The sequence below is a fragment of the Plectropomus leopardus genome, chromosome 11 (genome assembly GCF_008729295.1).
Source record: "Plectropomus leopardus isolate mb chromosome 11, YSFRI_Pleo_2.0, whole genome shotgun sequence".
In the NCBI taxonomy this organism is placed as follows: domain Eukaryota; kingdom Metazoa; phylum Chordata; class Actinopteri; order Perciformes; family Serranidae; genus Plectropomus; species Plectropomus leopardus.
In genome coordinates this window covers 25287647-25304476 of record NC_056473.1, presented here as the reverse complement: position 1 = coordinate 25304476, position 16830 = coordinate 25287647, and the positions used below count along the sequence as shown (strand labels likewise).

At 37.3% G+C, this 16830-nt stretch overlaps 1 protein-coding gene across 3 annotated transcripts in view; it reads left to right on the top strand.

Annotated features, from left to right (window-relative positions):
• Positions 1–3985: 3985 nt before the first annotated feature.
• The window catches only part of itpr2 (inositol 1,4,5-trisphosphate receptor, type 2), an 81865-nt gene continuing 69020 nt past the window's right edge, over positions 3986–16830 (top strand). For all 3 annotated transcript variants that reach the window (XM_042496637.1, XM_042496638.1, XM_042496636.1), the window contains exons 1-4: positions 3986–4332; positions 14533–14603; positions 15698–15816; positions 15911–15997. In XM_042496637.1, coding sequence (XP_042352571.1) covers positions 4241–4332; positions 14533–14603; positions 15698–15816; positions 15911–15997 — 369 coding nt within the window. In that variant the 5' untranslated portion in view covers positions 3986–4240. The remainder of the gene's footprint in view (positions 4333–14532; positions 14604–15697; positions 15817–15910; positions 15998–16830) is intronic.

The following is a 16830-nucleotide window of genomic DNA, read 5'->3' as shown; positions in this document are numbered from 1 at the left end:
ACATATATGTACTGCTGATATACTGTAGTTTAGTAGGCCATGGTGGAAGAAGTACCTTAGTTAATTAATATTGATAGTGCAAAAATACTTTGTTAAAAGTAAAAAATAAAATAAAATAAAATATCAGCAAAAGAATAAACTTTAAAATGTTACCTCTGAAATGTTGTTTTCAGGATTAGGGTTAGTGGCTTTCCAGTACTGAGGTATATTGCATAGCATGTTTAAAGAGAGGCATGTGAAATTAATTTGTTGTATTTTTTTCTTACATTTGAATTTATTGTAGTTTACCAAAAATGCACTGTAGCCTCCTGAATGCCTATATAACACTGTACTGTCATGCCAATGGAGCTAATTTCAATTTAGATTTTTTTTCCTCACCATATAAAATTAAAAACAAAAAAACAACCAAGTACTATTTTCTGTTTGAGGCACTGTGTCAAAATGATTATCACACAGAACAAAATTGTAATGATGTGACCTCCAGGCAGATATAAACCAGTATGTGTGCCAACATTAAATTATTTTACAGAGTTAAATCCAGCGGTAATCTGTGATGACAGAGAAGGCTATAAAAATCAGCACCTCTTTCAACCCCTCCCCTGGTTCTCAGAAAAGAGTTTACCATTTCACAACTCTATTACCACCACTGGCTCCACTTTTCCCATAAAGTGTTTTATTATATTTGTGCAATGTTATATGTTTTTAAACCAGTTTTTGTTTAATTTATACAGTCTATTTCTCTGAAACCTTTCAATGTTTTATAGTTAATATTTGCAATGGATTAGTCTGTATGGATTTGAATGTGTGTCACTGTGTTTATGGAACCAGTGGTTTGACACCAGTATGAAATAACCTTCTCTGGTCCATTTGTTTGTATTCAACACAGAGCCAGTCAGTCAGGCCAGCTGCAGAATCACCTGTTGGTTCAGTGAAGTGAACACTAGAGGGCGATACAGGTCAGATTTTGGGATTGCCTGTACGATGTTTGAATCTTGATCTCTAGCGGCCCCTAGTGCGTCAATATTTGTAATACATGATAATGTCTAAAACCCACTCGCATCCCTCCTACACACTTTGAAACCTGAGCAAAAATGTCTTTCAGAAACATGGGAAAAAAGGCAATGAGCAACTCAACAAGAAATGATGCCAAAATTAGCAAACATTTGTAGAAATTACAAGAAAAATACCTGAGAATTAATGGGAATTTTTTTTTTAAAAAAAAAGGAGGAAAAAAGTATATTTGAAAAATAAACAATTGTACCTTAAATAATGTTAAATATATTTTTATGATATTTATAGATATAGTTTTTCCCAAGCTTTTGCTTTTGAATAATTTTCTCAATCAACTTCTTTCTTGCAATTTGTGTAACATATCCTACCAAACTGCTCATTGCCTTTTTCCATGTTTTTAAAAGAAAATGCACCAACTTGTTCAAGTTTCAAAGGGGTTAACAGCCTGTGTCACTGTTTCACTGAAGGTCATTGTGACCACCTTATGGCATTCAATTAAAAAAAAAATGAATTGAGTTACTGAAAAGATAAACATCAGCTAAAATTAGATTAATGTTGGCGCATTCTTTCAGACGTCTTCACGTCTGTGTCCCCTGATTATCATACATTTGGCAATTGCTATGCTATGTGACTCAAACTTTCAAAATCTGTGACATTTTCCACAGAAACATCGTGACCTCTACTATCATCATCATTGTAGTAATCATTATCAGTGGTGGAGGAATTGTTCTGATCCTTTACTTGAGTAGATGAAGAACACAAATGTCAAATACTCAAGTGAAGTACAATTGCCTCAAAGTTGTACTTGAAAACAGTACTTGAGTAAATGTATTCAGTTACTTCCACCACTGATTAGTGTGTATTTCAGGTGAGAAGCTATTGTCACTCGTTCTGTTTTGTTGCCAATTACATGTTTATTTATTCAGCAAAAAACAAGATTCCATCACAACAAAAAGAAGAGCACTTGTTTATTGCATGGATTGGGCTACATGTAATTCAAGTGATGTATAAAACACTTTACATACTTGTATAAGACAAAGTAGATTAAGATATAGAAATACAACAGTGCGGGTCAAACCTGTGCACTGCATTTAGCCACAAGTTGTCCTCCACATCACACCCTATGCCCTCCCTTGCAATGCACCTGGGAAAGAATATTTTTGCATGCCTGATTCATTCCTGGCAATCTTCTGCAGATATGTCCAGACATCCAAAATGCACTGTGTCCAAGGGCATGTGGCAGGGGGTCATGAAATGTCTACCTCTGAGCAAAAGAAGTCCTCTATGGAGTTGAGGAGTGGAGAGAAAGGTGGAAGGAGATGTGACACCATCCTGGGATGAGCTGTAAGCTAAATCACTGTGTGACTGGAAGAAACAATGAAACGCCACACTGTCCCATAAAATTACAAAATTCCCCCTTTCCTCACCTGGCACAAGTCTTTCAGAAAAGTGTTTGATTCTCAAAATTTTCTTGCGGAGGATCCTCCCAATGTTGAAACAAAACCTTTGCCCCTGAGGGTCATCAAGGCATGAAATGAGGCGTTCAGTGTTGTATGATGCAGTGAGGAGGATATACATTTCTGATATCTTTATAGATATAGATGCATGAATGGATTACTTAACGGATCCTAGCAGGTACAGGCCCAGGGGCCCAAAGTGTCGGGGCGGGCTGCCTGCAAAGTTCTACTCAAATGAATACATAGCGACCAGGAAGGGAGGACGACAAAGACAGGCCAAAAAGGCCAAAAGGGAGCGCAAAGGAACTGCAAAGAGATACAAAATAATCACAAAAACAGGAAAATTAAACTCAAAGAGAAGCACATAACGGTACCTCAAAGAGTCAAAAAACAACCACAAAGAGGCACAAAACTACAAGAAGATGCACAATGACTACAAAGAGGCACAATCTCCATATTTTCTGTGAGTCTTTCTCCATTTCATGTAACATAATTTAACAATAATTTAGCTATATTGTGTTATGTTTGGTTTTGAAAGATAATTTTAGTTTTTAATGTGTAAGAATGTGTAAAACAGAGTTTTGAGTCTGGTGCTGGTTGAGTTTAGAGAAAACAGTTCATGACTTTTGATAGATGTTGTGATTTAAGGCATTTTGTGTCAAAACAAATAACAATAGTTCACAGTTAAGTCTAGGGGTCGACAGATTATCGGCCTGGTCGATTATCAGAGCCAATATTTGGTATTTTGCCGATCATCTGTATCAACGTTTTATTTTAATGATTGCTGATAAAATTAATTAATAAAAAAGTGTGTGTGTATTACACTCAACCAACACAAGGGAAGGCAGTCTGCAAACACGGCAAAAAGTGTCAGCATGGGAGGAACTTTTACTGTGTAAAACCTCAGGGAGCTTTATTTATTTATTCATTTTTCAATTAAAATTTTCATTGAACTTTACAAAAAAGGTTGCTGGGAACTTGCTGTATATGATGTTGAAAGTCTCAGTTTCGATTAAACATTTGCTAAAGGCATTTAATCCAAGTTTGTATTGGAGTTTGAAATATTACAAATTTTAAATTCTGACGGAAATATTTTTATTGTTATTGTAAATGCAGTTCGGCCCTGAAAAACCGACATTGGGCGACCCCTACTTAAATCCATCATTGACTTCTAATGTGTTGGTGGTGTGATGAATTTTGGAAAAAGTCCATATATTCTTAAGTCTTACCATACAATGTTCTAGGAGAAATCACAAGCAGGTTACATCTATGAGCAAACTTTATGATACATTTTGATTTCTTAAATTATGTATCAATTGTCGCATTCAGCTATAGGTGTATTGAGACTTATGATTTTTTTAAAGTGATATTTTAATGACCTGTCCTTCTGAATAAAAACAAAAACATGTCATTGAACGGAATTCGCTCACAGCCCTGACAGCAGCAGTCTCCTCCCCCTGAAGTGGATGTGAAGAAGAGCACCCTCCGGTTTGTCTGACATACAGGAAGAAGTTGAACAAGTCTCAAAACACACAGCGCTGTCTCCAAAATCGCCGCCACTTTCTTGATTATCTCTTTTGCACTTTTACTTTTTTTGGTACTTAGTCGACTTGCTGAAATGCAAAGGAGGAAGAGTGAAGGTGAATGTGAGGACTGCTGCTGCTGAACTGGAGGCGCTGTAACGTGCGGATTATTTCACCCGAAGAGAAGAAGCACCAGTCGTTTTTAAATGGAGAAACTGGGACCAATCTAAAACGCACATTGAGTACAACATGTCAGAGCACAGATCCAGCTTTCTTCACATTGGAGACATTGTGTCTCTTTACGCGGAGGGCTCGGTGAATGGCTTCATCAGTACTTTGGGGTATGTTCCTCCTCCTGTGTGCCTCTTTACTCTCTACTCACTGGGAAGTCCATATGGATTAAATCCGTATATCTTTGCTACTTTCACTTCACATCTGATACCACTTAATGTGTGTCTTTCTAATCTGTGTACCTTCACTGAAAACTGCTCAAGTGAAAAGTTAAAGTGCGACTTGTGGCCAAGGCCTGTCAGCGCGCAAACTGCAGCCTCTCAGGAAATTCTTCACGTTTACGCAAATGTAACAGGAATGCAAAGCAGCGTGTTACCCAGGTACGCAAGTGGTAATGCTTTCAAGCAGAACTTTTTAGCTGTGGTACCCAAAGTGGGGTCCGGGGACCCAGACGGAGACGTGAGGAGGTGTCAGGGGGGTCCTTAGTAAAATAATGGGGTTGGGTATTGCTGTTATCATTCATTTGAAGTTAGGACAAGTGAGGACAGGCAATCTTGACGAATTTTAAGGCTGCTGCTCTCCTCTCCTCACCTGCAGCATACAGTTACCCAGTCATAGGCTGCAGATAATAAAACATTTACAGACATTTAGACTTTTTCAGATATATGGATTTTGTCTGTAAGTGAATTTGTAACCCTATGCAGTATAGAAGCCAAACTTTGAAGAGATCTGAGTGTGCTTTAACTGCATTTACATTGCCTGTTTAAGGCGGAAATATCACCCTGTTATACCGCCTTGCTGTTCTGGATACAAAGTCTGATTGAGGACAGCAGGGATGGAGTGGTCTTGCTTCTGAGCCGAGAACTGAAGTAACAGAGCCAAAGCAAGGTCTTTGTAAAACATGGATGTGTTAAGAAAGTCTGGATACAGCCATGGAGGCGTGGCCCCATTCATTTCTATGAGAGCTGCTCAATGGCACATAAGACAAAAAACGCATTTTTCTGGGTATAGAGTATCTGGACCTATGAACCCATGGGGCTTACACCCTGGAGACTTGCGGTGGCCGAGTATGCCTGAGCGGGTAACTTCTGCAGGCAATGCGGTTTCGTGCTTAGCTTGCTTGAATGGCAGTCTAAAAAAATGTAATGTTGCGGCTCTTTTAGACTTTCCAAGTGCTATTGAACTGGATGGCTCAAATCTAGATGGTGAAATGACTCATTTCACAGGGGTCTGACGCTCAGAAAAATAATCCACTAATATACCAACGTTTTTTCCCAGCACGTCAATGGAAAGAAGTCTTTTTGGGCCTGCAGGCATTACGTGACATACCTGTACAGTGTAATTCCACTTTTGGTCACTATGTAACATTTGTATCAGAGCCCAGGGCACTTCCTGGAGGCTTTGGCCTAAAATGTAAAGCTGGAATGACGTGACTTGGATGAATTTCAAGTGGATTATTTCTTGTGAATATTACATCAGAGATTAGTTTTCCTGATATTTTAGGAACTTTTTAAACAATTTTCTCTGTATTATATTTATTTATTTTTTAATTTTATCAATCGAACATACTACGCTTCTTCTTCCTGATGCTTGGCCGTTGTTCTATGAGCTCTTTGGTTGTTTTAACTGCAGGGCGATGCTGGGTGTCAGAGAGGGACAGCTCTGTGAATATAGCTTGACTGTAGGTCTCTGCCGCGCCTAAATCTTCTGGGTTTTTTTATAAGTTAATATCTTGAATAATTTAACCTTTAAAAACAACAATTTCATTTAGTTTTTCTTCCCAGAAATGAAATTAATGCTGAGATATAGGCCATCTTTTTTGTTTTCAAAAAGTTTTTTTGCACTCCTTAAAATCAGGAGGCCTTGCGACCTCACATGAAGCTTTGGTGGACCATAGTGGGGTCAAAACCTCAAGGTTGGGAACCAGTCAGTACATTCACATGATGTTGGAAAAAGTGTGATTATTGTCTGTCGCCCGACTGAGAGTGGACTTTAAAATACATGAAAACATGTTAGTCTGACAAAATTGTGCTAAATGGAATTTCTCAAAGTTGGACGAACACACCTAGATAATCTGGTTGTGGTTGATTTATGTATGTTTTTTTTTTGTAAGTATGTTCCTCAGTAGGACCTGAAATGACCTCGCTGTTCTGCATATGCTCCGTAGTCCCTGAAGCTGGGCTTTGACCCAGAAATTGAACAGCATAAATTGTGCATGCGTCTCATTTGTACAAAAAAGCATAGAGCATAAAGCATAGAGTACGTATGAAAGGTACCGGACAGTTGTCCAATTAAACGGCCTAATCTAGCTATAACCGTAGCTCGACTTAACTGTGCATGTAAACATACCAAATAAGTGTCAGTTATCAACTGAGGGTCCAGGGCCTCTTCAGTGAGTCAGAAGATTAAATCTGAGGGCCCACAAGATCAATAATGGGACGGGAAAGAAGAAGCATGAAATTTACTATAAATTAGTCCGAGTTTTTAATAATCTTGGCTTTTTTTGTGAAACACTCTTTGTAACACTCTGTAGTCCACAATAATCGCAGACAGGTCATATTCAAATTATAATGAGTGTTCGCAACACACTGCCTAATTTCAGCCATAAATAGTTTGGAAACCACTGCTTTTAGTTTGTCTTGGCTCATTTGTCAGTTGTTAGGCTCATATATGAGTCTGTGTGTAGGTGTGACGGAAACTGCTTTTCAATGTGTCATTCTCCACACAGCATTGCAAAAAATGCCACCAGCTGTTTGGCTTTAGTTCCTCCTGAGCTGAAAGTTTCAGCGCAAGGTGAAATGCCTCGGTGGTTCCAGGTGCACTCTGGCCTCTGAGCCTGCAGAACGAGCGAGGAAAGATCGACTGGCCCTGAGGAATGAGCGTGCCCCACCCACCTCCTCTCCCTTTTCCTCACTCTGTTTCTCTTTCTCTCACTTTCCCTTTCTCCCTGAAGTTCCTCTTAAAAACAGACACTTCACAGTAGCAGGCACATTATGTTAAAGCCGTTTCTTTAATGCATTGTGCTGTAGGATCAAAACTTCTTGGAGTAAATAGCAGCTAAAACATGTTCGTACCTTGACTTACAACCTGTTTGTGTTCCCTGACTCACTATCTGCAGGAGTGCACACAGCAAACCTGCTTTCCTTTGCTGAAAAGCCCCATTAAAGGAAAAGGCCGGTGCTAATGCAAATGTAAGCGGCAGCACACAGGAGCTGTAAATTTCAAAAAGCAAAAGTGCACAGCGGCGATTGTTCACAGCTCTTGTTGTTGTGAAGCGAAGCAGTGGAACTCTTATCAGCAATTCAATAACTCATGTAGTTTGACAGGAGCGCTGAGCATTTTATCAAAGGGCTGTGCTGTGCCAGAGCTCACCAAGGCCCAGAGAGAGGGAGCGACAGAGTCTGCAGGAACCTCCCTGAGCCACAGCCCCTGCGAGCACAATGTAACCGCGACTACACAAGGCTGCTCATGCCCTTGTTTGCTTTGGATAACAATAAATCTGCAAGTTCCTCACACACCTTACATTGCAAACACTCGCAGATTCAGATCCATTAGTGACCTTGAATTCTTGGATTTTGTGCCGTGCCACATTTTTTATATCCAAAAGACTAATTTTGGAGATGCATAATGATCTCCAAACTTCTTTTTTAACCCTTTGCCATCTGGATCTACATCAGTTTTCTTGTGCTTCATTCAGATGTTAGTTAAAACATGAGAAAAAACCATTATGAGCAACTTGGCAAAAATGTACAGCAACCTGCAAAAAAAAAAAAAAAAAGAGTGAAAGGTGACAAGGAAATTATCTAAATTTTAACTTGGGTGGATTATTAGATTTTTTTTTTAAATGAGGGAAAAATGTCCAGAAAAGTATATTCATAAATCTCTTAATTACATATTTAAAATTATGTCACAGGAAAAATATATAATTTTTTCACACTTTCTGGAGGTAATTTTATTGTTTTTTATTATTATTTTTAGTATGTTTCTTCTAACTTTTTACTAATATCATGCTAATTTTTATGCCTTTGATAGGTCCCTTGTTGCTTCTTTCCATGTTTTTGAAAGAAATTAAGCCATTTTGCTCTGTTTGCAAATGTTTGCATTATATGGACTGGGGGTTATTTGAGTGTTTTTGTATATAATAATTTCCCACATTGATTTATATGTTCCATAAGAAGTGAAATAATGACAGGATACATTTAATGAGGAAGTGCATGACTCAATTACATTACTGCGCTCCTTTATCAGCACGTCGAAACATGCAATAACAGGCAGTGGCTGTAAAATCTTCCACTTTTCTTGCAGATGAGTCATTCCTCTGTTGCCAATTAGTTTTTCCTTAGAAAAACACTTGACATATCAGACCTGTTGCTCTGCATTACATGCAGTATTTTTCTGTGTTGTTGCCTCAGTCCGCTCAACACAAGCAAAGGAGCTAAAATTAGCTCGTCTGTGTCCAGCTTGGTATCACTGGTTCATGTTTAACTCGGTTACAGAGCAGACTCTTGCACTAGCTGTGAGAGTCAGAGCCTCTCTGTTTGAACTAATGCCCGGCTCTCTGCGGACTTAAGGTTACTTATTTATGAGCTTGAGGGACTTTTCCAGCGAGCCTTCCTGTTTAGCCATTTAGCACTTGATTCTGCTTCCTGTCGGGCTCTATTGTGTCTCATTTAGATGTAACTGCGATACAGAGTCGGAGGAAATAATACACGGCCTGTGTATTGACACTGATCAAGAGCCGTGGCATAAATAGGAAATGGCTCTGCTCACTTCAGCAGGGCTGCCAGCTTTGTATGAATTGGAGGAATTGTGTGTTACATTATGTTTCTCCTCAGTGGACGGGATGAATGGATGTGCTTGTGCACCTCGGCCTTTGGTGCAAATGGGATAAAGGCAATAGGACGATATGGAGTGTTTGACATAGCTGGTGTTATAGATTATATTCCAGGAGGTTGAAGTCAGGTCTTGCCAGTATTTATCAATATTGCATTGATATCTTAATTTGAGACTAGATATCATGTTAGGTTTTGTATATTGTAATATAAGTTTCTTTCTGGTTTTAGAGGCTGCTTTACAGAAAAGTTTCTGAACTTATTAAACTGTTCTAGCTGTTCTATTATTTTTATTTACCCACTAAGTCATTATATTCATTACTGATGATCATGTATCAAAAATGTCTATGTAAATATTAGGGATGCATGATAATATCGGCATGCCATCAGTATTGGCAGATATTGGCTTTAAAATGAAATATTGGAAACAGCCATATATTTATATTACAAAGATATATCTCTCAGTCTTCTCCATCGGCTTGCAGGCCATCACAATGAAAGTATGTTAAATATGAAGGTAATTTCACTACAGAGGAAATTTGATGATCTCTAAAGTTATGTGGGGGAAAAGAGTGGATATTTCGATATCGATATCAGTTATTGGTCAAATAAGTTATCTTATATCAGCATATTGGATACTGGAAAAAAATCCAATATTGTGCATCCCCGGTTAATATTTTGTCCAAGCACCAACAGTAAATCCTACAATATTGTCGCAATATCCAGATATTTTGTCAAAAAATATCATGATTTTTTAAAATTTTCCCTATATCACCCAACCCTCTTTGAAGTTACAACACATCTTTGGTATAAAGTCATCTGTGAATGTGAAACTGCAAACAACCTACAAAATCCATATGTCTTAGACAAACCCTGCAAACATCCTTAAAAACTGTGACCGCTTTCAGTGAACTTGTTTTCCATGCATGAATTAAACCTAACTCTCCGCTTAAGTGTACTTCTACACCAGATGATGTCACATTTGCTTTCTCAGTCTGAGCCTGGTCTTGTGTTAACTAAACTGACTTCCTGAAGGAGGATTAGAGCAACTCCAGGACTAAGTGGAGTCTTAAATAAAACTTACAAGGCTCACTTCACATCAGTACATTATTTGGTGTCTTTAACCCTTTGAAACCTGGACTGACATCACTTTCCTTGTGCGGTTTTCAGATGCCTTTTACAAGAATTTAAACCTTTGAACCCTGAGGAAATTGGTGCAATTTCTTTCAAAAACATGGAAAAAAGGCAACGAGCAATGTCATAATAACTGCTTCACAAATTGTAAGAAATTAGTAGATGTTGACAATTATTTTAAAAAAGCTAGGCGGAAAATTATATTTCTAATTATCACAATTACATATGTCCTCCTGATTTCAATACACCTTTTGTCCTCTGGGGTCATTCTGACCCCGCCCTATTTAGGCTGTTATTTAACACATATTGTATACATTTTCAGTCAATTCTATGTTACACCTTTAGTCTTACTTCAGTCCAACCCATTACCACACATTTTTCCCTTCGTTTTTTAAAATTAGGGAAAATAGACCTTGTGTACATGAGTATAAAGAATATATTTTGATAGCAAAATATTTCATTTGGGGTGAGATTGACCCCAAGGACAACACAAGGGTTAAAATTATGTCACAAAATTATTAACATTTTTAAGGACTTTTTCCAGGTAGTTTTTTAAAACATTTTTTTTTTTTCCAAACAAATTTCAGATAATTTTCTTTGACTTTTCAGTAACTTTTTGCTAATTTTTGAAGTCATCTCTTCTTTTGTTACTCATAGCCTTCTTTTATGTTTTTGGAAGAAATCAAGCCAATTTGCTCAAGTTTCAAAGGGTTAAAAAAACCCAAATTTACTGACAGGAGTAGCCAGTCCATCTAAAAGTTCAGATAAATACATTCTTTTACATGCAGAAAAGTTGATTTTACTACTGCAGCCCAGAACTGCATTTCAGTCACAAGAACGAAACCCCCCGCACCCCGAGGCCTCCAGACACTTTGACGTTTCAGGTATTTTGCCCTTTCCTCCGTCACAATTGTTTTGCCTGCTGTCACTCCTCCAATTACACCAAATAATGGGCTTTCTGCCATTCCAGCGTTTATGAGCAGCTTCACCCTCAGTCTTCTCAGTGTTGGCTACTAACATACATGATTGAAATGAAATTTTTTAACCCTCTTAACTCCTAAACAGACATGAGTTTTCTTGAGTTCCATTCAGATGCCTTTCACGAGCATTAAAACCTTTGAAACCTCAGAATACTTTGATTGCTTTAAAAAACCCTAAAAAAAATAGTCAAAGGTAAAAACAATTTTAAAAAAAACAAAACAAAGGAAGTGTAAAAGGAAAAAGACCCAAAAATTTGTTGGGGGGCATTATTAGACATTATCTAAACTCTAGGGAAAACTTCCAGAAAACTTAATTAACTTTAATTACTTTATTTTAATTGTTCATTTGAAATTATGGTACGGAAAAAAAGTTATTTAAAGGTGATTTTCTAGTTTGTATTTTTTTAAACTTTATTTTGATTTTTTTTGGAAAAAAATATTTTGACTTAATTTCTTTGTAACTTTTTATTAATTCAGTTTTGATCAAGAGGTAGAAAAGCTGTAACTATGCACTTTGCTGCACTGGACCAATAAACACTGGTGGAAAACATAATGACAGCTACAATATGTCGGCTGGCTGGTAACAAAAAATCTCATATTACGGTTAAACTGTGCATTAAAGTATGTTTCTGAAGACATCTTAGGTGAGAAATAGGCAACGCATTGATAAAATCTTGGTTTATAGTTGATCAGCGTCGCTTAGTTTTGCGATTGATCACAGATAGATTTTTCTTCTCTTTTATAATCCAGAAAAAGGTATGGCACCCATTTCCTGGTCACAAATTCTCATATTACAGCTAAACAGTGCACAAAAACCTGTAGATTTTAGTTAATAAACACGCAAGACAGTGACAGAATCTCAGTTTATATTTGATCAGCACTGCCTAGTGTTGAGTTTGAGAGAGAGAAGGACATCATTCTTATCAACTTCATACAAATAGGAGGAAGTGCAATCTGTAGTTTGAGCAACAGCCCAGCTAGTAATAATCTGAGCTGGTAGATGAGCAGGGAGATATGGACGCTGGTAAGATTGAGGGAAATTTACCACAGTTCATTTCTACACACTGCTTACATTGTTATGATGTAAAAAGCTTGAAAATAGGTACAGTTTCCCTCTAATGCATTTTTGCAACATTAATTCAGGCCTGTCAGCTCTTACTTTTCCCCAAGATATCTGTCATCAGCTTCATAAGTTTAACTGCGTGTCAGTCAAATGTGTGAATATCACTGACCTGTTGTGCATCATTAAATCTGTCAATCACACATCTCTAGTGGGTGAAACAGTCAATAACTAGCAAATAAAAAGCTAAGATGTGGGGAACACGTCCGTTAATGGCTGCATGACACCCCTTCAACGCCATCTAATCAACCCTGCGCAGAAACCACATGATTTCCTCTGCAGCAGCATTTGCATGTTATAGTAGCCTACGGTCGGCTTTCCAAGAGTCGCTCACAAAACTATTTTACACACAATGGCCCTATGCAAGAAATAACATACGAACACATTTTCTCTTATTGTTGCTCATATTCAGGATTTGTTCTTATTTTTTACCCACTGATTTGTGGGATCCACCAGTGTTTTTGTTTTTGCTTTTCTCTTAGGTAAGATAAAATGTTATGAGTGGTCGAGAACACTCGTACCAACATAAGAAAAAAACATCTTGTTCTCGCTGTTCACACATTGTTGTCCAACACAAGAAAAAATAGGTTTTATATTTTAGGAATATTTAAAAAATGCACCAATATAATTTAATCAAATTTCGATTATATTTCAGAGTAATTATAATAATAATATAGCACTTACCCAAGCCAACATTACATGTGCTTTACACTTAAAATCTCAAAATACACACACAGGAAAAGATTTAAAACACAAAAGAAAAATATAAGAACAACACATAAGAAAAAAAAATTCAATAGCAAAAGACAAATTTAGAAACAATGGTTGAATTAAAAACCAAAACAGAAAAAAAAGTGCAATATCGGGAGTAAAGTGTAATATATTAATAAAATAATCCTTCTAAAGACAAAATAAAGGAATGTATCAAGCCTGAGATGATGACCGAATAATTAATTTTCAGGGCAAAAGAAATATTTCTATACTTGGTCTTTTGGTCCAAATTTCTGTAATTTCAGTTACTGTGTCCCTCTGCTGACCATAATAATAATAATAAAAAAACTAAAAATAAAATAATAAAAATGAATATTGAACCTTACTATTACGATATACGATGACTATTTACATTTTTTTTTCATGCACAAACCATATCAAAGTATACAATTGCAGATGAAACAATTTGTCCATTAATTAGAAAATTAATTGGCTGCTAATTTTAAAATTGTAAGTCATTTTTTAGGCTTCTCATATATACTGTATGTATGACTTGCTGCTTTTCCTGTAAATTATTGTAATTATTTTGATTCATTAAGTTTATTTAAACCTTTTTGCATGTCTACTTTTACTTTTAATACTTCAATACATTTCCCTGAAATCGCATTTACCTTGTTCAGGATTATTTAACAATAAGCCTACGGCAATTTCTCTACTGTTTAAGTTCGTCTTCTCGCAGCCTTTTTTGGTGTCATATGCCAGAGTCTTTACAGACGGCACAAAACCTGCCTTCATATAGTGTTAAGAGGGCGTAAACTGTGCTACCAGGTGGCTTGTGATCAAGTTGGATTCAACATTGAGCACATGTGGATAAAAGCAGATTTGGATGGTTAAGAACATTTGGTGCATCTGGAGTTGACTTCTCGTATGTTTTCTCTTACTATAAAATTAAGAGAAAACACAAGAGAAATTTAACAGAATGTTGTTGCACGAGGCTTAATGTTAATATTTAAAAGTTAAAAAAAATACATATATTAAGGTTTATTCTCCATTCATCTGTGTGAAAGCTGCACAAATCTGGATGTCATTTTACACCGGTTCATCTATCTTGATACAAACCTCTATACTCAGCAGAACCCCCCCACGCTGGGCTGGAAAGCGGAGATCAAAGTGACATTAAATTAGATGAGCTCCATCCAGAAATGCTCAGAGCGTCAGTGCAGGTACTGGGAGAGCTCTCAGGAGACACATGTGATGGTGAACAGTCTTTCGTGTGTTGCCAGCTTAGCCTTCCATCCTGCAGGTGGCCAATCGACTGTAGAGCGAGCGTGGTTTTGAACCGCATATTCAAATAATTGGTTTTAATAGCAGTCTGAGACTCTTCTGTGTGTATTTGCATTTGACTGTGATCTCAGTTAGACTACAGTGTGTGTCATGTAAATCTTGGTTTATAAGGTGAGTGATTTACTGGCCAAAAGAACCAGAAATTTTCAAATTTGAAGAAATGACCCTGATTTTGTTGCTTCTCCACAGGCTTGTGGATGACAGGTGTGTGGTTCAGCCCGATGCTGGAGACCTGGCCAACCCGCCCAAAAAGTTCAGAGGTATGTAGGAATATACTAGTGCACTGGTTCTCAGTTGGTCCAGCCACCAGGTCAAGATTTTGTCCTAAATCATTAGTTCAAGGTCCACACATAAGATAAATGATAACATATTCAATTTTATTTTACAAAATGTAAACAATGCGTGGGCTTACAACACAATGAAATTAAACATATTAGAAGAATAAAGTATAATTAATTAAAACTTAGTAAATAAATAGCACTGCAACCAAAAAAGTTTTTCAAAATGACATAAGAGCACTGCAAAGGTACAGATTTATAAAAATGTGAAGAAGGCAATGAGAAATTTGACCAGAAGTGACCCCAAGAGTAAAAAGAACTTAGTAAAAAAAAGTATGAATAAAAAAAACCCCAAAAATCTGAGAAATGACCTGGAAAGAAAGTTTAAAATATATAATTATTTTGTCAAATAATTTTAATATTAATATTAATTATAAATTTAGTTCTCTGAAAATATTTCCCTCCTAACTCTTGCAATTTGCAGGACATTTTTTGCCGAGTTGCTCATTGCCTTTTTTCCTCCCCATTTTTTAAAACGAAAAACAAACCAATTTGCTCAGGCTTCAAAGCTTTAAGTACTTGTGAAAGCCATCTGAATACAGCACAAGAAAAATAATGTCGCTCCAGGTTTCAAAGGGTTAATAAGCCAAATAATACCATGAACAGGGCAATAAGATAGTAGGTGAATAACAGGAAATGGCACTTCAAAATAAAAGTCACTTGTGGTCCATTCAGAATGGACCCACGACCCACTTTTAAACCATGACCCACCAATTGGGGACCGCTTAACTGATGACACTGGTTCGAGATTTTACACACACACACACACACACACACACACACAAACAAACGCTTTCAAGGCTGACCAGATCCTTTGCGCTCAGTGTTGTTTAACACAACATTGTGGTTTTAGAGAGGCTTGTATGTATGTTTAAGCGACTCCACAGGCCTCTGGTGGGTAAATAAGCGTTCACCTCAAAAATGCAGTTTCACTACATTAAGACCCTGCAGTGGCACTTAACCTGACTCCACAGACAATGACTCCTGTGTGCCTGAATGCTTCTCCTCCTCTGCAGATTGCCTCTTCAAGGTGTGTCCCATGAACAGATACTCGGCCCAGAAGCAGTTCTGGAAGGCAAAACAAGGAAAACAAGGAAACAACAACACACAGGGAGACCTGTTTAAGAAGTTACAGGTGAGGCTCTTTTTGTTTTAGACTACAATCTGCATCTAGATCTCCTTTTTTATTTGCATGCCAAAGCCTCATGAATCTCTGTGTTGTCACTCAGGATGCGGCAGAACTGGAGCAGAAGCAAAACGAGTCAGAGAACAAGAAACTGCTTGGAGAAGTTGTGAAATACAGTAATGTCATCCAGGTAAAGCCCATCTCTTCAGCAAACACCTGTGGCGTCGGATTGTCCTCAGTCCACAGCCTTGTTTTGGTTTTTCTTGTTTACCAAAGTTGTGTTACTGTCACTCAGTCCCTGATACCTCGGGCAATTTCGTAAAAGTCTACAATGGTGGTGTTTGGTTTCAGTGATTGCTAAAGTCTTGTTTTAGGGATTGGATTGACAAAAGCAACAATGTATTCACCTGCTGTTACAAAATGCATTCAAGGAAGTCGCCATTGTTCCTTCAGTATAAAGGCCTTGTTCAATAAGCAGTTTGTTAGGGTTGAATTAAAACTCTGGTATAATTCAGCATTTGTCTGTCGAATGGAATCTGAAAATCTGCTGTAATAGCTTATCTTCTCTTAGTCTTGTACAGTGGTAGAAAGTAACTAAACACTTGAGTATTTACTTTTAATGCCACTTTATATTCAGGTACAACTCAGAGGAAAATGTTTGACTTTTGAGTCGACTAATAGCGGCAAATTGTGTTACAGATTGGCTGTTATTCCTTCAAAATAAATTCATTTCCATGAAGATAACTAAATGCAACTGTATTTTTTAGATTATAGATTCATGTTTTTGCACAGTGAGTACCGGAGCACAAGCTGTATTCACAAAGCCTTAACTCTCTGCTAAACAGCCTCGTTCTGTCAGAGAGAAGATGGCCAAGCAGAAGGAATTTCTCAAAAGAAAAGCATTTAAAGAATACATGATTCATCTCTGATGCAATATTTTCAGGGAATAATCTGCTCAAAATTCATCAGAATTGCTTATCTAACTCAAACTTCCTGCAGTTAGGCATTTGGGGTTAATTGTAC